At 44.4% G+C, this 24,141-nt stretch overlaps 1 protein-coding gene across 4 annotated transcripts in view; it reads right to left on the bottom strand.

The window, feature by feature from the left end:
- CAMTA2 (calmodulin binding transcription activator 2) overlaps positions 1–24,141 on the bottom strand; it is a 119,351-nt gene that overhangs the window by 85,673 nt on the left and 9,537 nt on the right. For 3 of the 4 annotated variants that reach the window (XM_029579351.1, XM_029579350.1, XM_029579349.1), the window contains exons 2-6: positions 11,713–11,828; positions 10,277–10,380; positions 9,157–9,224; positions 7,820–7,955; positions 7,204–7,275 (exon numbers count right to left, since the gene is read on the bottom strand). In XM_029579351.1, the coding sequence (XP_029435211.1) occupies positions 7,204–7,275; positions 7,820–7,955; positions 9,157–9,224; positions 10,277–10,380; positions 11,713–11,743 (411 nt within the window). In that variant the 5' untranslated portion in view covers positions 11,744–11,828. Of the gene's footprint in view, positions 1–1,850; positions 2,001–7,203; positions 7,276–7,819; positions 7,956–9,156; positions 9,225–10,276; positions 10,381–11,712; positions 11,829–24,141 lie in introns of those variants that run through there. The other variant, XM_029579352.1, reaches the window with a different exon arrangement.

Here is a 24,141-nt window from a genome sequence, read left to right as displayed (position 1 = left end):
TCATCAAGTTTGATAAATACATACAAGAAGAGAGGATCCTTGGAGAGGAGCGTAAAGCCCGCCACAGGATTGCCTCAGGAATGGGCTCTGTGGCCATCATTCTAGGTTATAATAAGTTAACAACAGGCACAGAACACAATCTGGCGGCCTTGTGCTTTTATGCCTGGTAACACCACAAGCAGAGGAGAAACTTAGTTCCAGTCTCACTGGGTGATGATGGTACAAAGCAGAGCAGATACTAACTTTGTGTCCCCCCAGGGGTAACCGGGCTGCACCCTGTGTATGTGGGGTAAGCTTAGTGTTGGCTTTCCTCGCAACCCGGACACAGAATGCAGCCCAGCTGACATCCCACCCCCACATGGCTGCCTGAACAGTGAGCTCCCAACACCTTAGTAAATAATCTCCGTCTACCTCAGCCATCCGACCACCCGGCTCAGCGCGAGTAACCGCGGCAGGCGCAGAAAGAACAAGGGATGTCGGCACGCAAACTTAATTATTTGATTTAAAACATTTTCCATGTGTCGCTGCACTCGAGGAAGAGGCGGAGACCAATCGATGATGGGGGAGAGAAGGTAAGGCTGCAGCAGTAGAATGGCAAAATGGACGGCGCACCACTGAGATGTCTGGAAATCTTGATGCGGGCTGACTTCCAGAGCTGCTTCTCTGAATTGCAACAAGTTATGGGGACCTTCAAAATTGGAGATTCTGGCTACTGTAGCCAAACTCCAAAAAGATTTTGCCGACTCTGGAGCACGAATAGACGAGGCGGAAGAAAGGCGGGATGAGAAATGATGCGGCTTTGCAGAAACATTTGTCGGCAGTAACAGATGTGACAGCGGACAATATGGACTTGCAAGACCGCGGTGAAAATCTGAGAGAGCGGTTTTTTCCAGAATTCTCACGGGGTGGCCCTGAGCATCTGTACGACGATTTTGGGGGCCAGATGAAGAGGCGGAGGAGATGCCTAAAACTGAATCTGAAAGAGCACACAGAGCGCTGGCTAAGCCAAGAGGTATCATACCCAAAAGACATTGTCCTTTGTTTCCACAAATTTTCTGTCAATTAAAGGAGGTTCGGGGTCACAAGCTGGAAATATTTCAGGACATGACGACAATAAAAAAAAAAAGAGAATTTAAAAGAGCTCTTCCAAGTTTTCCATAGGAAACACATCAAACACAAATGGCTGTCCCCCATTTGGTGCGAGCTTTACCATAACTGGAGTGACATCCCGAGTCAAGACAGCGGAGAAGATGGCAGAAATTTTACATGCTTTGGGATGCTACCACAAGTGCTTAATAAGAGGGGGTTCCACATCACCAACTAATTCTAAAGAAGGCGTCGTCAAGTGGCAACGTGTTTAGTATGGGGCAAGCAACTGCGGCGGCAGTCAGAAGCGGAAGCTTGAATAGAGAGCGGGAAGATTCTTTTTTTTTTTTAAAGCTTCTCTAAGAGCAGGATGCTCTGGTAAAAAAAGTTGGTATCGGGAATGGGACTTTACAGCTTAGCAAGACATCTGAAGGCGATTACATCATTCCTCATGGAGGAGAATCTGCTGGAAATGAGTGAGAAGGGCGGGTTAGGGAGGAGACATCAGTAAATAGAAAGCAGGCTACTATATTGGAAGGAAGGCTATGGTTTTATCTGGGATTTCTGGGGGGTGGGCGATTCGCACTTGTTGCTTGGGAGGGGGTGATAGCTTGCAGGATATGCTGGATGCGATGACTGTATACACGGGGATTAAAAATGTCTAGATTTATAATAGCATCTTTGAACATAAAGGGGTTAAACTCTCCTCTCAAGAGGAAATTATTGGTTAAGAAAGCATTGCAAATGAAAGCAAGTTTGCTTACCATAAATGGTGTTTTCTGTAGATAGCAGGAAGAATTAGCTATGATCTTAGGGTTGACGCCATCTGGTGGCAACAGACGGACTTCTCTCTCTTAGCTAGAAGAGCTTTTAGGCTCTACTGAGCACGTGCAGAAGTTCCCGCGCGACTGTTACTGCGTAGTCTCCTCAGTCTGTATCAAAGCTAAAATAATAATGAAGAAAATTATGTAATCTGATCTTCAGCGAGGAGGCTAGGTCGCTCATGGCTATTCTTCCTGCTATGAAAAACACTGTTTACGGTAAGCAAACTTGCTTTTCTGTTTATCCAACGTTATAGGCTTCGAGCTCAACTGCTTTTTGAAGGCGTGAGCCGAGGCTTGGGTTGATGGCGCCCCTTTTGTTTTTTGGGGGTCCGTGTATCCACCCCATCCAGCTTTCATTTGTGTTGGGAACCAGGTCGCCTGGGTGGTGATGTCTAAGAAGAGCTGATGCTCGATGCGTTGCCTGGTGTCCTAGATGAGGAGAGACTACAGTCTTCTTGGGCCTGATGCAGCTCCTTTACCTTACCTGCTCTTTTTATCTGTGCTTGGGGTGACATTCTTGCACATGCTGGGCAGGTTGATTCATCATGTCAAAGTCCCAGACAGCGGTAAGATTCGTTGTGGGTATCTGTGACCTACATCAGTCAATCTGCATGCACAGGCCTTGAAACTGCCTACTAACTTTTTAGCAGTGGACATCGTTGACCAAAAGTTCTTTTCTTTAAGTGGCACTAATAAGTGCCGTTTTGGGGTCTGCTGTGAAGCAGAGAAGTAGAGAACATTTTTTTTTAGAAAAAACACCGTGAGGTGAAAACAGTGAGGAGAGAAAGAGAAATCTGTCCTTGCTCCTGTGTGGACAAAAAAAAGACTGAGGAGACTACGCAGAAACAGTTGTGCAGAAACCTCTGTACATGCTCAGTAGAGCCACCAGATGGCATCAACCCTAAGATCATGGCTATTTCAGACTGCTTATCGATGGAAAAATGGTGATATCTTTTTCTGCCAAGCAACACATTTGAAAAAATGACACAAATGCTTAATTATTTTCAGAATACTTTCCCCAGCAATACTTTGCTTCGGCCAGTGTAAATAATAAGTCACCACAAGGAGCATTTTTTGATTTGGTTGACAAGGCTGTTGGAAGCCGAGTTGAAGGCCATCCTATCCTTGGGGGTGACATCAATTTAACAAGATACCCATATTTAGACAATTCTGGAGGAGGGAACACTCCTGCGAAATAGCACAGATCTCACTTGAAATCTGTGATGGCTGACAACGTATGGAGGTTATATAATCCTTCTGACCGTAACTATACATTTTATTCTAAAGCGTATAAAGTCTACTCTAGAGTGGATTCTTTTTTGATAGATAAAGTGTTGATGCCACAGGTGCTGAAGGCAGAATAACTCAATCACTTGGTCGGTTCACTGGGTATCTTTGTCGGTGTCTGGAGGTATGCTGGAAGACATTTCTGGACACTTAACGAAAATTTATCAGGGGAGAAGGAATTCTGCGAACAGCTGAGATCGATCTGCAGCAGTATTTGCGTGAAAATGATAATGGGGAGGTGTCTCCAGTTACATTATGGGACCGTCTGAAAGCCGCCGCATGGGAAAATATTTCGAGAGCAACCCATGTTCAAAAACAGAAGGAAAACAAACAGGCCAGTTCTATTGCAGAAATTGGCAAAGTTGGAAGTCTGCCACAAGAAGTCGCCATCAGAAAAGATTCTAGGAGGAAAGAGCTACAGAATTTGGATATAGGAGAGATTGAGTTTCAAATGGCTAAAGCCAAAAAGGAATACTTTGAACATCATAATAAAGCTAATAGGTTATTGGCCCACGGACTGAAAGAAAGAATGGTACAGAACCAAATTCTTAAGATCAAAAAGTAAGGGCAGGAAAAGTTATTCGTGATATGGAGGGAATCAGCAAACACTTCTTCCAGTTTTATGAGGGATTGTACTCAGCAGATTAAAAGATTAAGGAGAATACAGATCATGTTTATCGGCTACTGAATTGCCAACATTAGATGGAAATGGAAGGGAGGCACTAAAAAGGAAATAATGCCGAAGGAGAGGAGAAATACAAACTATCATTATTTGCAGATGACCAGAGATCTATCTAGATCCCTTGTTATTACAAACAGAGACATTTGGCAGGGGTGATAAAACAAATTAAACATCTCAGTTCAAGAGCCTCCCATGGCAGAGATTTTAAGTAGGTTTCCATTTAAGGCAGTAAAGGAGGGGGGTGAAATATCTTGGGGTACAAATTGGCGCACAGTTGGGTTCAATTATTTCGACTCAATTATATGGAGCCATTGAAGAGAACTGAATAAGAAGTGCATCGCTGGGACAGAAGATTCTGCCAATGGCTTAGCAGAATAGCGATCAGAAAAATGAATACTCTGCCAAGGATTTAGTTATCTTTTTCAAATGTCCCCCCTGTAAGTATCCCAGAGGACTCCCTTAAATTATGGCAGAGAAAATGTAGATTCGTTTGGAAAAGAAAGCCACCAAGAGTGGCAGGGGGAGTGATGCAAAGTGAAGAATGGGGGTGGGATGGGGACGGGACTGAGAGTACCATGCTCCAACGGTTATTATGTGGCAGCTCGACTGCGAGCGATTAGAGACTGGCACAAGAGAAAAGAAACTAAAAGACGAGGTGCCACATGCTTCAGACCTGACTCTGGCTACATGGGATAAACGGAGAACTGTCCTAGCTGGCGATAAAACACTTTCACCGCACATCCTTTCATTTTAATAGGGAATTTGAACATGGGACCAATACAGCTGCTTTTGCTAGATGGAAGAAGGGAATGTGCCAGACTAGCGCAGATGTGGGAGGATAAAAGGGATGGCATTCTCCTTACCAAGTGCGGATAAGTATTATTATTTTCAGGTTCCACAGTAGATGAAAGAATAACTCCCTGTACTGGGTTCAATACAGGTATTCTATGTAGTAGATTTACATGCAATATACCCGTATTCACAGTTTAAATACTTTATTCCATATATTCATTTAAAAACATACATAAAACATCCTACATTCCATACACTCACTCATTCATTCAACTAAACACCATGTTATAAACACACTTTTACTTAAAACATCATTTTAACAATGTTACAATAAACAATACAATGTAAACATATCCCTTCAACTACAATGTATCACCTTAATACAGCACTATAAACATATCCCTTCTACTACAATGTATCACCTTAATACAGCACTATAAACATATCCCTTCTACTACAATGTATCACCTTAATACAGCACTATAACATATCCCTTCTACTACAATGTATCACCTTAATACAGCACTATAAACATATCCCTTCTACTACAATGTATCACCTTAATACAGCACTATAAACATATCCCTTCTACTACAATGTATCACCTTAATACAGCACTATAAACATATCCCTTCTACTACAATGTATCACCTTAATACAGCACTATAAACATATCCCTTCTACTACAATGTATCACCTTAATACAGCACTATAAACATATCCCTTCTACTACAATGTATCACCTTAATACAGCAATATAAACATATCCCTTCTACTACAATGTATCACCTTAATACAGCACTATAAACATATCCCTTCTACTACAATGTATCACCTTATTGTTTCACACCTGTGCAGTTTTTCTCAATGTATTCATTAACCCCTTCTCCAGTATATTTTATTACGCTGAATGAAACCCTTTTCAAATTCTTCCTCTGAGTCTCAGTTTAATCGGTGTCCCGTTTAATCGGTGTCCCGTTTAATCGGTGTCCCGTTTAATCGATGGGACACCGATTAAACTGAGACTCAGAGGAAGAATTTGAAAAGGGTTTCATTCAGCGTAATAAAATATACTGGAGAAGGGGTTAATGAATACATTGAGAAAAACTGCACAGGTGTGAAACAATAAGGTGATACATTGTAGTAGAAGGGATATGTTTATAGTGCTGTATTAAGGTGATACATTGTAGTAGAAGGGATATGTTTACATTGTATTGTTTATTGTAACATTGTTAAAGGGATGTTTTAAGAAAAAGTGTGTTTATAACATGGTGTTTAGTTGAATGAATGAGTGAGTGTATGGAATGTAGGATGTTTTATGTATGTTTTTAAATGAATATATGGAATGAAGTATTTAAACTGTGAATACGGGTGTATTGCATGTAAATCCACAGTAGATGAAACAGAGGGAAGTGGACAGGGACTTATCCAAAGGGAAAACGCTATTTGAAGGATTTTGTGACCACACTGATCGGACGACGAGGGGGTGACAGCTAAGATATACACCATCCTCAATGCCAAACTGAAAGAAAAACCAAGATTTCAGATGGCATGGGAGTGTGATCTGACTTATTTATTTTATTTATTTAGAGCTTTTTTATACCGACATTCATGATACCAATCATATCATATTGGTTTACAAGAAAGAATGGTGCAATAACATTAACATCAATATGAACAATAGGCGAAGAGAGAGCAAAGTGAGCAAAAGTTACAATAAAACAGGGGCACTTGAACTGGGAGGACTTGGCAGGGGGAAGAGTTCTATTTCGGCTTTCTTATTGGAGAATCGTTATAAAAGTACTTTATCGCTGGTATCTGACCCCACAGCGCTTGCACAAGCCGCTCCCAGACGTGGAGGATAATCGTTGGAGGCAATGCGGTGTAAGGGGTACCCTCTGTACATATTTGGTGGGAGTGTTCACAGGAGGTGGCAAATTGAGAGACTAGATGAGATTTAATACATGACGTAGCAGGGCTAAGAATGGGCCGTGAGCCTAAGTTTTTATTAAATATCAGATAGCACTTTTGCAACAAATCGCAGTGTGAATTAGCACCTCAGAAGGACCAAGTCTGCAAGCGACGGGCGAGTATACCACCTGAGTAAAAAAGCGTTAAAGAGAGACAGACAAAAGAAATTTGAACAGCTCTGGAAGCCATGCGAAATACTCAGCAGGGTCCGCCGGGAGTGAAGACCAGTGAACTGAAGAGACAGTTTCTTTTCAGTTACAGTTCGACATTTTGAAGGGTAATTCGGTAGTCTGCTAATAAAGGGAGGGTGGGGGAAGGCGGGACAGGGGTACTGGTGGAATTGCAAATGATCAATACGCTATTTTCGTATCGTCGTCTGGTAGCATATTTCGGTTTATGTCTGTTATGTTTATGGTTTGTTGGAATGCTACTATGTTTTGATGTTGTATGTAACCATTTTTATTGGTTCAATAAAAATTGTTAGTTACACAAAAAAAAAAAAAAAAAAGAATATGGCCCAGCTACAAGGTGGGTACGACTTGTGCCTCTCTCGGTCCTTACCTGCAGAAGCCAGTAGCAGCGGCGGTGGAATGTGGGGACGATGGAAGAATGGACGTAACAGCCATAGAGACACTGCAAGGAGAGAGAGGGGATGCAGGGATGGGGAAGGATAGGGGAAAAAAAAAAGAAGGGGAGAGTAAAAGAGGTAGACAAAGGAGAGAGAATGCAAGAGGGTGGATGGAGAGAGGGGGAGAGCACAGTTAGTGACTGCAAATGTTATCTTCATCAAAGAACCTGAGAGAGCCTCCGATGGTGACAGGAGAGCTCCCAGGGGCACTCCTGGGATCTGGCACCCGTACGCCATCAGTGGCTACACAAGCGCAGTCAGAACATGTCCTGCCAGTGGATGTGGACAGCAGCGCTTTGGTGGTGGTGGGGGGGGGGGCGGCCTGTGCCCCATCGAGGGGCATATATGACACTGCTCTTGTAGGGGCCCCACACCCCATTAAGGGTCATGTATGACGGAGGGCCATGCCCCCTCGGGAAGCGAGTACAGCAGTGCTCTTGGGGGCCTGTGCTTCATCAATGGCTGTGTTCGATGGTGGTCTCGGGGGCCCACACCTCATCAAGGGGCACGTATGGCAGGGGCCCCAAGCCCTGGCAGGGATCTCTCTACCTCCATGCCCTGTACTTTGAGCTTCATGTGGTCCTCACGGGTTGTCTTGCCATCTTTGCGTTTCTTCCAGCAGTAGCCATCCTTGCGATATTTCACCTTCTTACGGTTGTAGAGGATCATGGAACCATTCTGGGGCCTGGAAGGGAGAAAAAAAAAGAGAGAGCAGAGACCGTCTTACAGCAGGCAGCTGAGGGCGGACCTATTCCCATGCTGAAGCCTTCGGTGTCCCTAGTAATCCCGGGTGTCTGAAGAAACCCTGCAGTCTCACCTTACCCCATGAGGAGGGGCGGTTCAGCCACACAAGAGCAGAAAAAATGTCAACCTCCACCAGGGTGAGTAAAAGGCTCACAGGAAAAAACCTGGGTAACCTCACACCTGGGCAGGAGAAGAAGCCAGAGTGACAGGCCCAGAGTGGAAGATACGACGGGGTGGGCGGAGTCAGGCTCCAGAATTAGGGCAGGAACAGGATACCGACGTTCCCACGGAGACCGGCATAGTAAGTGAGGGGAAGGTGGAGACAGGAAGAGGAGGAAATGGAGTCCAGGAAGAGAAGCTAGCTCAAACGCAGAGGCAAGAACCCCCAGAGGAAGCCATGGAGAGGGAGGAGGGAATCCAGGAGGAGAATGGTGGCCTACAATAAGGTACAGCACAAGACACTGAACCAACATTGTTTGCGTGGGTGGCTGTGGTTGTCCTGACGGTGAAGACTGAAAGGAAGGTCTTAAGGAGAGTCAGACACTACCGCAGGACTGGGGGGAGGCAAACACCCCGGTTCTGTAAGGAGCGGGTTAATTGTGCACTGCTGTGTTTAGGCTGGGCAAGCCTGGGAACTGAGAAGAGAAAAACCCAGCTTGTTTGGGACCATAGACTGAGAATTTATTATTTCTCTCAATTGTGCACCGCCGTACCCTGGCTGAGCGAACCTGAGAAGTCATCAAGAAGTGGAGAGCCCGGGGCTAGGACTGGAGACAGGCAGGGCTCTCCGGTTGCTGTGGTTTTCTACACTCTACCCAGACAATCCACAAACAAGAGAAGCCAACCGCTTTCAGAGGGAAAGTTGGACGATTCTCACGTGTATCCCCGAAGAAGCGTCCTCAGAGAACTGAAGACTCGACAGCCCACAAGGAGGCCGTTGCATTTCCCAGTAATCTCTGCCGTCTGAAGCAGACTCGATGTTCCCGGGACTCCCTGGTGCCTGAAGCAGATTCGTCATCTCATCCAACTCCACACTGGGGCCACAGTACACCCAGCAATCTTCAGTGCCTGCAGCAGATCCAAGGCTGCGGCCCCTCAAGGTCCCCCGTAACCTCCAGTGCCTGAAGCCACCCCGCACTTACCTGGTTTTGGGGGAACAGGAAAGCCATTCCTCGTGCTTCTCAAAGGTGATCAGATAAGACGCAATCTCCTGCAGGACAGGGATGGAAGGAGGTGCAGAAAGGTTCAACACGTCTGTTCCCTATCATTAGGCAAAGTGGGGAACAGGAATAGGCACAGCCTAACACAAACATACAAATAACCTAGCTCCCCAAACACAGACGCAAACACTAGTACAGTTATCTGCACACACACAGGGGAACTGCAGCTTTGAGAGGCAGATCAGCAGGGGTTCTAGCCCCCTCCAGTCCAGACAGCCAGCTACCATGCTACTGCTGACAAGTTTCAAACCCACGCTAATTCAATGCCTTTTTATGTCTGTTACCCACCGGGGGGGGCTGAGGATACAGGATTACTGGGCTAAACAGGAGGAAAAGTGTGTTCGGGTATTTGGGGGAGAGAGAGCTCACAACTGATCCTGGGCCCACCCCTCTCTTTCCGCCCTGCTCCCAGCGTCACTTCACTTCCTTTTTATCTAGAAATTACTGGTAAGCCTTGCACACACACACACCCCCACAAATATATGCAGTTACACACATGTACACACAAATATGCACATTTTAGAACATAACAGAGTCAGTGGCAGAGCCAGGGATTAGAACGGAGGTGCAGATAGATAAAGAGACTCGCTCTGAAGTCATGCACACAGGGAGTCAGTGACAGAACTACTGGAAATCACTAAGAAATGCCTCTTAGGAAATTAAAAAGTCATGGGTTAGGGGGGAAGTGTCCTATTGGGGATTTGGAATTGGTTAAAAGATAGAAAATAGAGTAGGGCTAAATGGTCAATTTTATTTTATATTGGAGAAAGGGGAATAGTGGCGTGCCCCAGGGATCTGTTCTGGGACCACTGCTTTTCAATATATATATATAAATGACCTAGAAATGGGAACAACAAGTGAGGTGATCAAATCTGCCGATGATGCCAAAAGTTGTTAAATCATAAGAGGACCTTACAAAACTGGGAGACTGGGTAAGCAAATGGCAAATGAAATTTTGACTGAAGAGGATGGTGTGTGTGTGTGTGTGTCGGGAGTGGGGGGCACAGATTAGACCCTCAGGTGCTGGGGGAGAGACCCGTACCTCATTTGTGTTCCAGCGCAGACGCTCCTTGGGCAGTAGCCCGCAGCGGGGCACGCACTCCAGCAGCTCCTTGGGCAAAAACAGCTTCAGCTGGGGCTTATTTTCTGCAACGGGCGCATTCAGGCAATTAGTCACCTTCTGGAAGGCCGGCTAGATGTACCTCAGCAAAATCAAGCCGTCGGCATAAAACAGATTACAATCCCCCACAACAGCCCCCCCCCCCCCCCCCCCCCAAAAAAAAAAAACAAATGAGGACATAGAAGGAAAAATGCGTTAGGAGAAAGGAAAAGAAAGGGGACCTAAGAGTAAGACCTAAAGAAGGAGCCCGAGGGGAGCGGGCCAGAGCGCTGCTGCCGGCCGCCTCTCCTGTCAGTCTTATTCCCAGATCTGCCATGCTTCTTGGGAGGGACAGGTGCACACCTGGGGATCTTCTCTTCATAGTTTTGATTTCTTTTTTTTTTTTTTTTTATTTTGTGCTGTATTTAACTTAACATTCTGGATGTTACTCAGCAAACCGCTTCGGACGTCGGGTTCAGCAGGGTAGAAACGTTTCAAATAAATAAGACAAAAATAAATCCCAAAAAAAGTCTCCTTCCCCGAGTCACGCTCTTCAGTTTCCCATGCGTTCAGGTGTTTTGGGGGTCACTGTATCGTTTGCACAGTGGTCGCGCGATGGAGGAGGTCCGGCACTTTCCTTGGAGCCAGAACCAGTACCTCATGAGCCTCCATTCCCCCCCCCCCCCCCCCCCCCCCCCCCCCCCCCCCCCCCCACCCCCCCCCATTTTCACATCCCTCCCGGCCCATCTAGCCCGCTCATGGCAGCTGTGGCCCAGAAACCATGGTTCTCTGCAGCATGTGATAAGGACGGGGTCTGGCGGCCAGATGTCACTCTTCCTCCAGGGCCGTGAAGGCCACTCCCACCCCCCACAGCATCCCCAGTCCGGGCCCGGGAATCAAAGCCAGGTCCCTCCGTCAGTGAGCCACCAGGGCCCTCCCCTCCTGCACGGAGAGCTCTGATGGTGACCAGAAGGGGTTTAGCTACAGCGTTACCGGGCAGCAGTGCACGTTACCCTTTATTTCTATTTGGGCCTATTCGGTAATAAGGAAGCAACCTGTCGATAACCTCCTGGCCCTGCAGACCTGCAAAGCGTGGGGCAATGGCAAGCACAGCCCGACCCCCCCCCCCCCCACCCGCCACCCCGGGCTTGTCGACCCGCAGGGGGGTCCCTCTTTCTCACGGCCTGCCGGTCACACCACGCGGCTTTGCAAAGTGCCCGCCAGCACACACACACCTTGTAAAATATGTATGCGGGGAAAGCAGACAGCGCCCCCTTCACTGCCACTGCCGAAGCAACATGGACCCCCAGCAGACCCACAGACACCTCCCCCCTCATCGCTGGTCAGAGAGACAAATCCCTCCCCTCCACCATACTCACCAGAAACCTCTGCGGTGTCTTTGTTACTCATCCTTGTGGGGTCTGCGCCTGCTCAGTTTCCAGACTGGAAGAGCCGTCTCAGAATACCGCAACCCTTAACACACCCGGCCAGGTAACTAGAGAGAGAGAGAGAGAGAGAGAGGAAGGGCAGCGCATGAGCGGGGAGGGGGTCAGCATCCTGTCAGGGGGCACACACATCTCTCTAAGCCAGGCCTAGCGCTCTCCCTGGGAATTCAAGAGGTTTTCGCATCCCTCGGTTATTTTAGTGCATTACAAATATGGGGATGTTTTCTTAACTGGTGTTGCTAAGAGACAAGGGCAGAGAGGGAGCGGCCGGCAGGAGAGGCATCACAGCCATGGAATTAAGAGCGAGGCAGCCTCCACTCTCACGCAGCCAGACAGACGTCCTAGGAGAGCAAAAGAAACCTCAGCCCTCAGCCCAACTCCCCTCACTGCAAGCAGCTGGGAGCCCAGCGCCCAACCTTGCTCCCTGCAAACCCCACGTTAGTAAAGGCAGGGAGGTGCGATAAAGCCCTGCAGGCTTCACAGCCATCTTTTTAAGGCTGAACATTGAACTCGAGATCGTTTTTTTCTGCTACAGATCTTAAAGACCTCTATGATATCCCCCCTCAGCCGTCTCTTCTCCAAGCTGAACAGCCCTAACCTCTTCAGCCTTTCCTCATAGGGGAGCTGTTCATCCCCTTTATCATTTTGGTTGCCCTTCTCTGTACCTTCTCCATTGCAAACTATATCTTTTTTGAGATACGGCGACCAGAATGTACACAGTATTCAAGGTGTGGTCTCACCATGGAGCGATATAGAGGCATTATGACATTTTCCGTTTTATTAACCATTCCCTTCCTAATAATTCCTAACATTTATTTGCTTTTTTGACTGCTGCAGCACACTGAGCTGACGATTTCAATGTATTATCTACTATGACGCCTAGATCTCTTTCTTGGGTGGTAGCTCCTAATATGGAACCTAACATCGTGTAACTACAGCTAGGGTTATTTTTCCCTATATGCAACACCTTGCACTTGTCCACATTAAATTTCATCTGCCATTTGGATGCCCAATCTTCCAGTCTTGCAAGGTCCTCCTGTAATGTATCACAGTCTGCTTGTGATTTAACTACTCTGAATAATTTTGTATCATCTGCAAATTTGATAACGTCACTCATCGTATTCCTTTCCAGATCATTGATATATATATTGAAAAGCACCGGTCCAAGTACAGATCCCTGAGGCACTCCACTGTTTACCCTTTTCCACTGAGAAAATTGACCATTTAGTCCTACTCTCTATAGCAGAATCATACAAATAATAATCATACAAATAAAAGAATAAATATTTCAGAACTACTGAAACATAGAATGTCTATTAGTCATATACATTTTTAAAAAACATTTCCCAAGTACCAATAAAATATTTCAAAATAGCTCACACATCAAATAAGACCCAGTAATTAAAACTAATGAGGATTTTATAAAAAGCCCCTGCTGTCCATACCTGGGAACTTGATTTCCAGTCACCCTGAGATTGTCGAGGATTAGGGAGGACTCAACCTTTATCCTCTATTGCTATTTTTGTATTTGTCTTGGTTTACTTCTCTTTTGATTTATGTCACTTTTTCCACTCTTTTTTGCCTTTATTCTCCATCCCCACCGCTTCCCTCATTCCCTCTGGCCTCTTGGCCTGGTCCCCCTTCCTAACCTCTTTCCTACCGGCAGCTCTCCCTGGAGCTGTGACGTCTCTCTGGCCCACCCACAGCAGTGCATGGCTAAGCTATGGCGTGCGCTGAGCGTCCCTACTACATTCTGCAGCTCCCCAGCCTGCACGCGACTCCACAGCGCAGCCATTTTTTCCTTCCCTAATCGGGCAGCCAAGGGTGACCCTCTTCATGAGTCCTCACCCTTGGGTTAAAACTGTGCACTTTATTATATGAGGCCCAATGGGTAGCACCACAGGGAGTTGCACTGCCAAATATTTTCCACTATTGTCTTAGCTTTCAGCTTTCACACGTTAGGCAGTTATCAAATTCATTTAAGAGTGACTTTATTGCCATCTCTCTGCCTGGCAGATGGTCAAGGGGAAACACCAGTGTTGCAGAGCCTTTCATCTGTAGGTCACCAGTTCAGGTGCAGCTCAGGAAGGCAGGGATGTCAAACAGTGGCCTACTTGAAATCAGCTGAAGCCTCAGTCCAGCTCCAGGGGCCACAGCCCCCATCCGATTGCTACTCATCTGTGAATTCTGCCGCACACCTTGAGCTTGAGCTTCCTTGGTAGCACAGGGTTCATTCAGGTATTTCCCTGTCACCAGAGCGCTTACAATATAAGGGGTATATTTTACTAAGCCGCAATAAGAGTTTAGTGTGTCATTTTTTAGCAGCAGGGCCTAAATTGGGGGACTCTTTGCCCATAGCCCTGCGAGCCATTAAAGGCATCAGTGTATTCAGCAAGTAATTGAAAGCACATCTGTTCATGCAGGCCTACGAATTGCAGGGATAAACATTGCTCCTTGGTGATCATGCAGGAATTTTGATTTTATATTATTGATATTATGTTTTATATTTTTCTTTTACTTTATTGTATGTAGTATGCATGACTATGATTTTGTTTTAAATGTGATCCGCCTAGCACAACTTAAAATAAATAAAATAAATAAATTCTGCACGAAAACCATTGTTTATGGGCAATATATGCTTATCGCAGCCATCTACTTTGTTGCGATAGTCCTTCCGCAATGTCACTTACAAAAACGTTGATAAGAAACGGTTCAAGGACCGATCCTTATGGCACACCACTAGTAATGCTCCTTTCCTCGAAGGGAGCTACTCTTGGTTGCCTCCCACTCAACCAATTTCTGTCACATTGGGGCCCACTCCAAGGGTGCTCGGTTTATTTAAAATTCACCTATGCAGAACCGTGTGTCAAAGGCTTTCCTGAAATCCAAGTACATGACATCAGTGCTCTCACCTGATCCAATGCCCTAGTTACCCCGTCAAAGAAATTGATCAGACTTGTCTCACAAAACCTACCTCTGGTAAAACCATGGTGCTTCATACCTTGTAATCCACTGGATTCAAGAAACTGCACTATCCTCTGTTTTAGTAGCAATTCTATCAATTTACTGGCCACAAACTAATTGGCCTAGAGTTCCTAACCTCCTCCTTTTTTTTCACTTTTGTGAAGAGGAATCACATCCGCTTGTCTCCAGAGCCACTCTCAACGCCAAAGAAGTTCCCTTGATTCCCTTGGATGTATCCCATCTAGCCCCATCACTTTATCTACTTTAAATCTGAGCTAGTTCCTCACAAGCACAGTTTTCTGAAGATTGCTTGGGGCTCACCTTACTTTCAGTTCTTATTTGTGTCTGCTTTCTTTGGTCCTACCCCTGGACCTTCCTCTCTAAAGACTGAACAGAAAATGTTGTTAAGCAATTCTGCTTTTTCCTTGTCAGCCTCTACCTATTCTTCTCCTCACTTCTGACTCTCATAATGTCAGTTTTGCACTTCCTTGTATCACTCACATATCTAATTTAAAAAGAACCAGGAAGTCTTGTCTCTCCATTTTACCCTATTGCTATTTTTTCTTCTATTTGCATCTTCGCTCTCCTGACTACTTTCCTAACTTCTCTTAGTCTTTCTTCTCTGCAATCTCTTATAGTTTATTTTATCCCTTACATCTCAAAAAAGATATAATTGCGATGGAGAAGGTACAGAGAAGGGCTACCAAAATGATAAAGGGAATGGAACAACTCCCCTATGAGGAAAGACTAAAGAGGTTAGGACTTTTCAGCTTGGAGAAGAGACGGCTGAGGGGGGATATGATAGATGTGTTTAAAATCATGAGAGATCTAGAACGGGTAGATGTGAATCGGTTATTTACTCTTTCGGATAGTAGAAAGACTAGGGGGCACTCCATGAAGTTAGCATGGGGCACATTTAAAACTAATCGGAGAAAAGTTCTTTTTTACTCAACGCACAATTAAACTCTGGAATTTGTTGCCAGAGAATGTGGTTCGTGCAGTTAGTATAGCTGTGTTTAAAAAAGGATTGGATAAGTTCTTGGAGGAGAAGTCCATTACCTGCTATTAATTAAGTTGACTTAGAAAATAGCCACTGCTATTACTAGCAACGGTAACATGGAATAGACTTAGTTTTTGGGTACGTGCCAGGTTCTTATGGCCTGGATTGGCCACTGTTGGAAACAGGATGCTGGGCTTGATGGACCCTTGGTCTGACCCAGTATGGCATGTTCTTATGTTCTTATTTTAAGCTACTACTATAGTGGCCTCTTTTTCCTCTTACCTTTATTTAATTTTATAACAATTTTACAATACCTCTCACTGTTCTTCTATGTCTCCTAAATTTTCCCATGCAGCTAACAATTCCCTGAGGTACTTCCCATCTCAACAAATATCGTTTTTCTCAAGTGTAGAACCCTAGCCTTATAAAGCAAGAGGGTAGGCTATCTAAGAAAGCTGTTTGGGCAACAATGTGGATTACACGCCAAAAGGTAGTCCAAGTATGAGCTTTATTTGAATGGAGACATACATTTTGTACATGTGCCTGACTCAGGATGAGTTTCGCCCCGCTTGGGGCTGCCTCAGGGGCTGTATAAAGATGATCACTTTATATATGAGTGAACTCTCTTAGACGTAATGTACCAAAAATCTAGTAGTCTGGTGGTTTTAGTGATACAATGGTTTCTTATGGTCTCCGCTCAGATACAACAAGGACATTGTCTCCATTCAAATAAAGATCATACTTGGACTACCTTTTGGCGTCTAATCAACATTGTTGCCCGAACCCTAGCCTTATTCTTGCCCTCTAATACTGAATCGCACCATCCAGTGATCGCTGAATCCCAGATGATCATTTGTTGTGACATCAAAAACTGCCCCTATTGGTAAGCACCAGGTCTCGACCCCACTGAGTTTTGAAACAGTCCTGAGATACCATAGCTTCTGATTTGTTTAGCTTTAATGCCCGAGAAAGACCCAAAACAAGAACATTCCTCAATCAATGCAGCCAAAGATCTATGTGGGTTCCTAGTATGTAGAAGCAAATTATCTGCAAACACTGCCACCTTGAACATGCGTCCTCCCACCGATATTCCTGATAGCAATATTTGGGTGAATGGCTTTCAGAAGATGATCCAAAGATAAAATAGGAGGGGTGAAAGTGGGCAGCCTTGGCGCGTACCCCTCTGCGGGGCAGACACCAGAAGCTGTACCAGGGGATTAGAATAGAACAGCAGAATAACATTCAACCACGCGCCAGAGAAACCAAATCTCTCCAGCACATAAAAGAGGTAATCCCATGTTACACACTGAAATGTCTTTTCGGCATCAAAACTGATAAGCATCAATGTAATATTTGATTCTTATGCCAAAGCTTGGAGGACAAAACTTTTCGCACATTCATAACTGCCACAGACAAACCCCACCTGATGATCCTCCACTATGGCCGGTATAAAGAGAGCCAGGTGATATGAGAAGATCTTGGACAAAAGCTTGAGGTCAAAATTCAGTAGGGATATGGGCCAAAACGACTGAGGTTGGAGTGGATCTTAGCGTGATCACATCTTTGTTAGTTTTGTATGGAAAGGCCTGAGTCTTGATAAAGTGTTCAGACATTGCTTGCAAGGGAAGGGAAACCCTGCCACGAACAGTCTGTAAAATCCCCCTCCATATTCATCGGGTCCCGGAGCCTTATAAAAGGGGACTTTCTGAATCCCAAACTGAATCTTCTGCACATGGAGTGTTCAACACTTCCAGCTGCGAAATCATGAACTGTGGAAGAGCACAGCTCTGAAAAAAGCATTCCCTAGCAGCAGCATCACCTGGCTATCTAGAATAAAGCTGCTGAAAATATTCAAAGAATGTGTTCTGACGCCCATCTGCAGAGTTCACAATGTTATTCCCCCTATCGCAACCACAGCAATGCATTTGGCACCCAGTTTACACTTAACCATGGAGGCCAGCAATTTGACTAAGTAGCAAATTGAAACAACTGATATTTGTAATAAAACATTGATTTCTGCATTTGCTGATGAATCCATGAGTTGAGAGTCACTAGGTAAGAGATATACGGTAATTGGTCTTAGTAGATTCCATTCACCATTCCATTCACCATGTAGAAAGATGCAACTGATCCTTGCGTAGCTGTTGCTCAAGTTTTAAAAATTATAGAATCTATGATTCTGCATCTCCTTATTAAAAAGGCAATTATCTCACCCCAGAGCACGACCTTTTCTGCCTCCCAAAACAGAGCAGGCTCAGTTATATGACTTCTGTTTTGCTCCTGATACTACTTGGTGGTTATGGGTAGTAACCACCACACCACCAAGTAACTCCATGCACTCTTTTCCATCCTCTGGCCTTTAGGGATCCACAGTGTTTATCCCATGCCCCTTTGAATTCTTTTACTGTTATTGTCTTCACCACCTCTTCCAGAATGGCATTTCAGGCATCTACCACCTTCTCCATGAAGAAATATTTCCCAAGTTGGTTCTTAGTTGTCCTCCCTGGAGTTTCATTTCGTGACCCCTAGTTCTACCGATTTCTTTCCAATGAAAAAAGGTTTGTTGTTGATTGTGCATCATTAAAACCTTTCAGGTATCTGAAGGTCTGTATCATATCTCCCCTGCACCTTCTCTCCTCTATGGTATATGTATTTAGTTCCTTCAACCTCTCCTCATAAGTCATTTGATGGAGACTACTCACCATTTTGGTCACTCTTCTCTGGACCGCCTCCATCCTGTCTCTGCCCCTTTTGAGATACGGTCTCCAGAACTGAACACATTACCCCAGTTGAGGCCTCACCAAGGACCTGTATTCCTCTCTCTATGCAGGCTTTAGCTATCGCCTTGTCGCATTGCTTCGCTGTCTTCATCGCTGGACACTATCACCCCAAGGTCCCTCTCTTGCTCTGTGCACAACAGCCTTTCACCCCCCATCACATACAGTTCTTTTGGATTACTGCACCCCAGACGCATGACTCTGCACTTCTTGGCGTTGAATCCTAGCTGCCATATCTTTGACCAAGCTTCCATAAATCACAGCTCATTCTCTTTACTCCTTCCAGCATGTCCACTCTGTTGCAGATCTTAGTATCATCTGCAAATAGACAAACTTTACCTTCTATCCCTTCCGCAATGTCGTTCACAAAGCTATTGAACAGAATCGGTCCCAACACTGATCTTTGTGGTGCTCCGCTGAACGCCATTCTCTCTTCAGAGAAGGTTCCATTTACCATCACACGCTGTCTTCTAACCGTCAACTAGTTTGTAATCCACGCCACCACCTTGGAGCTCATTCCCAAGCTTCTCATTTTTTTTTCACAAGCCTCCTGTGTGGGACCATATCAAAAGCTTTGCTGAAATCCAAGTAGTGACATCGAGCACTCTTCCTCGATCCAATTCTTTAGTCACCCAATCAAAAAAAAAAAAATCAGATTTGTCTGACTAGATTTTCCCCTACTGAATCCCTGTTGTCTCGCATTTAGCAATCCTCCTGACTGTATATAGTTCACTATCCTTTCCTTATTTATTTATTTATTTTATTTAACAACTTTTCTATACTGACATCTGTGGGTACATCATATCAGTTTACATGGAACTGAGGGAAATACAGCGAAACGGGGGGGGGGGGGTGTTAGCAAAAACAGGAGGGGGATAAACAAGGTAAAGGGCATAGAGTGCAATTAGTGGAATGCATGCAATTAACATTTACAATAAATTATATATACAACAAGAAAATTAATATATATAGCATTTTCCTTCAGCAGAGTCTCCATTAATTTTCCCACCACCAAGGTGAGGCTAGCCGGCCTGTAATTTCCAGCTTCCTCTCTGCTACCGCTCTTGTGGAGCAGGTCCACCACCGCTCTTCTCCAATCACTCAGCACCACTCCCGTTTCCAGGGATCTATTGAACAGGTCCTTCAGCGGACCCGCCAGGACATCTCTGAGCTCCTTCAGTATCTTGGGATGAACCTCATCCGTCCCCATGACCTTGTCCACTGTCAGTTTTCCTAGCTCTTCCCATACATTCTCTTCTGTAAATGGAGTTTCATCTACCCCCATCTCTATCTATGATCTTGTCAACCAGCAACAGTCCTTCTCTCCAAGGTCTTTTTAGTGAATATTAAACTGAAATATTTAATATTTCTGCCATTTCTTCATCTCTCTCCACACATTGCTCCTTGTCTCCTTTCAATTTCAGTATACCACTTCGGGCCTCCCTTCTTTCTCTGATGTATCTGAAAAATGTTTTGTCTCCTTAACCTCTTTAGCAATCCTTTCTTCCACTTGACCTTTTGCTTTCTTGATTTCTTTCATCTCCCTCATTTTAACAGATATTCTTCCTTATGTTCCTTTATACTTCCTGAATGCTGTTCTTTTTGCCTTAATTTTTCAGCCACCTCTTTAGAGAACCAGATCGGTTTCTTTTTCCTCTGACTCTTCTTTACTTTCTTAACATATAGAGTTGTTGCCTTGGTAACAGCTCCCTTTAATTTGACCCACTGTTGTTCTACCTCACTCATTTTCTCCCAGTCTTCCAGTTCTTCCTCCAGGTACATTCCTATTTTGACAAAGTCCATATTTGTGAAATTCAAATCTTGGGTCAGTGCGTGACTTCTCTTTATCCTATTTGCAATACTGAACCATACTGTCTGATGATCACTACTGCACAAATACTAACTATAGAAACCCCTTTTCTCCTACTCTTATTTATTTATTTTTTTTAAATCAGTAAAGACTGTGGGTCAAGCACCCAGACCATCTGCTGGAGACAGAGTAATACTGACAGGCTGTGAGTGGCACCCTGGTACTTATGGCAGAGCCTGTCAAATCTTGCTCTGTCTCCATCTGCTGGTGCGGAGGCAAAACCCAGGAGTCTGGACTGATCCAGTACGTACAGGGAATAAATGTTTTTCTTTTATGTATATATTACATTATGGCTCTGTAAACTACATCAAGGAATTCGGCTGAACGTTTGAGGAGCTGGCTATTATTCAGCACAGTACTACAAATTGAAAATATCGCTGTTAGCTCTTAAGAAGTTACTCCAACTTCTGTACCTTGTTACAGGGACTTCTACAAGAAATCCTGAAATATCAGCTCCATTTCCTTTAAACATTTCAGCTACAAATCAAAAATCATTAAGAACTGAGGAGCTGGCTCTTTCGTTAGTACCACTGTTTCCATTTTGGACCAGATTTAGAAAAGGAGCAAAACTAGGCCACAAAAAGAGGCAAGAAAGCCTGTAATTCGGTAGAAACACGACTGCAGAAAAAGACTGTATGGCCCATCTAGTCTACCTATCCATCCAATTAATTTAGCATTATAATTCCCATCACTTCCTTAGAGATCCCCTGTATTTATTCTATGCGTTCTTGAATTCAGATACTGTTTTTATCTCTACCACCTCCACAGGGAAGGCTGTTCCATGCATCCACCACCCTTCTCTGTAAAGAAATATTTCCTAAGACTACTCCTGAGTCTACCCCCTTTCAACCTCACCGCATGACCCCTCGACTAGAGCCTCCTTTCCACTGAATGAGGCTGGCCTCCTATGCATAGAAACTTTTGAGATATTTAAATGTCTCTATCATATCTTCCCTTCCTCTAGGGCACATAGGTTTAGATCTTTAAGTCTGCCACCATATACTTTAGAAGGAAGACCACTGACCATTTCAGTAGCCTCCCTCTGGCCCGACTCCATCCTGTTTATATCCTTTTGAAGGTGCGGCCTCCAGAACTGTGCACAGTATTCCCAGTGAGGTCTCACCAGGGACCTATACAGGGGCAAAATCTCCTCCCTTTTCCTGCTGACCAGTCCTCTCTCTAAGCAGCCAAGCTTCTTTCTGGCTTTTGCAGTCATGTTCTCCACCTTTTGGCCACCTTCATTGTATTTATTTAAAAAAACACTCTTTCTCCATGGCTTGTTTGATGTGGTTTACAAGTGAAGTAATGTACATAATTCTTATAAAATAATAAGCATTAGATAAAGGAAAATTAAAATATACATAAAACATTAACTAAAATAAACAGACAAAACCGCATCTGAAAATATGCAAAGTAAATAAAAACTCGTGACTACTACTAGCTAGAAAGAGCACACTGGGCCTCAATCAGCAAATGATTTCCGCCAGTACAAATATGATGATTATACAAATAAGATCCTCAGATACAATCACCCACAGATCCTGCGCTTCCTTTCTGCTTAGAAAAAATTTCACCTCCAATATTGCACCTTTCCCTTGGGTTTTTACCTCCTAAATGCATTACTCTGCAGTTTTTAGCATTAAATCTTAGCTGCCAGACCCTAGACCATTCCTCGAGCTTGACTAGATCCCTCCTCATGTTTTCCACACCTTCCTGGCTGTCCACCCTGAGACAGATTTTGATATCCAGGGTAAAAAGACAGAACCTTTCCCGACAATCCTGCCATTATGTCGCTCACAAAAACGTTGAAAAGAACCGGTCCCCAGGACCAATCTCCGAGGCCCGCCGCTAGTAATGCCTCCCCTCCTCAGTGTGTTCATATGGTTCTGAAACAGAGCTCATCTACATCAAACTTAAAATTTCCTGCGACTTCTGGAAAGGAAAACGAAAGGTTCCACAGGAAAACAGATAGCATAGCATTTGCAGGGTAGGGAGGGAAATCCTTTTACTTTTTCCTCAGATTTAACACCAGATACATGAATAATGTCACCAGCTGCACATGACCACATTGGTTTTTCTGCGAAAATGGACATATTTTGCAGTTGAATATAGGAGAGCTGAACATAGAAACCTGAACAATGTTTAGCCTCTGTTGCATCCTCTTTCCTCTCCTTTGTCTTCATGCATTCGATTTATGCTGCTTGGAAAAAAAAAAATCAGAGCTGATTTCCTGATGGCCATAGCCACTGGTTCCGGGTGGGGATCAGGAGTTATCCCTCCACCCTGCAGTTCAACTCTTCAGCTGTCTGTGCTGTATTCACACATATCAGTGTGATGCCTATACAGGGCTCTGTCCATGCTGTATTCATGCTTTAAGTGGGTCACTAACACCTACATGGTGCTCTGAAAGATTCACTCTTCAGCTGTCCTTGCTGTATTCCTGCTTTCCATGCATTGGTGTGGTGCTTGCATGAGACTGATGAAGCTCTATTTTTCAGCTCTCCATGCAGTATTCCTGCTCTACAGGAAGCATTGTGACATCCCATGAAGAGGTCCAATGTAGATTCACTCTTCAGTCATCCATGCTATGTACACAGGCATCAGTTACTCCTAGGGGAATTCTGTACCCACAAATTGAAAATTCTGCATATTTATTTGTGAAAATAACAATATTTTTGCAAATCATCCTGCATTTCAGTGCAATACGGTATTTTCATTTTAAAACATTTTAAAAACTTGCATAAATTCATTCTATTTCCCAAATATCAATAAAATATTTCAGAATGTTGAATAAAAAAATCCAATAATTACAAATGTTCTATTTCCCCCCAAAAAACAATAAAAAATATTTTAAAATTGCAGAAACATCAAATTACACACAATAGGGATTAAAAAGTCTCCTGCTCTCCATAACTGGGATGTTTTGATTTCCCGTCACCATGAAATTGTCATAGATTGGGGAGGTAAGGTTGCACAAAATGTATCTTCTTTCTCTCTCACCACAACACATTTATTCTCTCACATACACTCCCCCTCTCTCACATAGGATCTCTCTCCCTCACAGATTTATTTATTTATTTAACATCTTTTATATACCGGTATTAGTAGGTTCACAATTAAACAGCAGAATTGAAATTACATGATAACAAGGGAGTGCAAGTAGGAGGGGGATAACTTGAGAACAGCATGGAAGGAATAGTTAAAACAATTTATTTATTTATTTATTTAACACTTTTCTATACTGACCTTCATGGTTAGATGACCATATCATAAGAGGTAACTCGGTAGAGGCTTAATGTGCAGTATCTTGAGACAGCAGACCGGGGGGGCGCAAGTAAACAAGGTCCTATTCTGGGTAGGCACGTTTGAATAACCAGGTTTTTAATTTCTTCTTAAATTTAATGGAGCATGGTTCAAGGCGCAGGATGGGGGGGGGGGGGGGGAAAGAGTATTCCATAGGGACGGTCCAGCAATTGATAAGGCCCGGTCCCGTGTTGAGGAGAGGCGGGCAGTTTTAAGAGGGGTACAATAAGGGCGCCTTTATTGGCTGTTCTGATGGGACTTGATGATTGGTATGGGGTAAAAGGCAGGTCGAGCCAGTTTGAATTATAGACGTGGAGGGATTTGTGTACAATGGTCAGCGTTTTGTAGTGGATGCGGGAGAGGATCGGGAGCTTTAAGGATGGGAGTGATGTGATCACCCTTGCGGGTATTTGAGAGTAATCGTGCTGTTGCGTTTTGCAGCATCTGTA

This window comes from Rhinatrema bivittatum, chromosome 16 (genome assembly GCF_901001135.1).
Source record: "Rhinatrema bivittatum chromosome 16, aRhiBiv1.1, whole genome shotgun sequence".
NCBI classification, from domain to species: Eukaryota; Metazoa; Chordata; class Amphibia; order Gymnophiona; family Rhinatrematidae; genus Rhinatrema; species Rhinatrema bivittatum.
The sequence above is the reverse complement of the archived record's forward strand: the minus strand, read 5'-3'. Positions and strand labels throughout refer to the sequence as shown.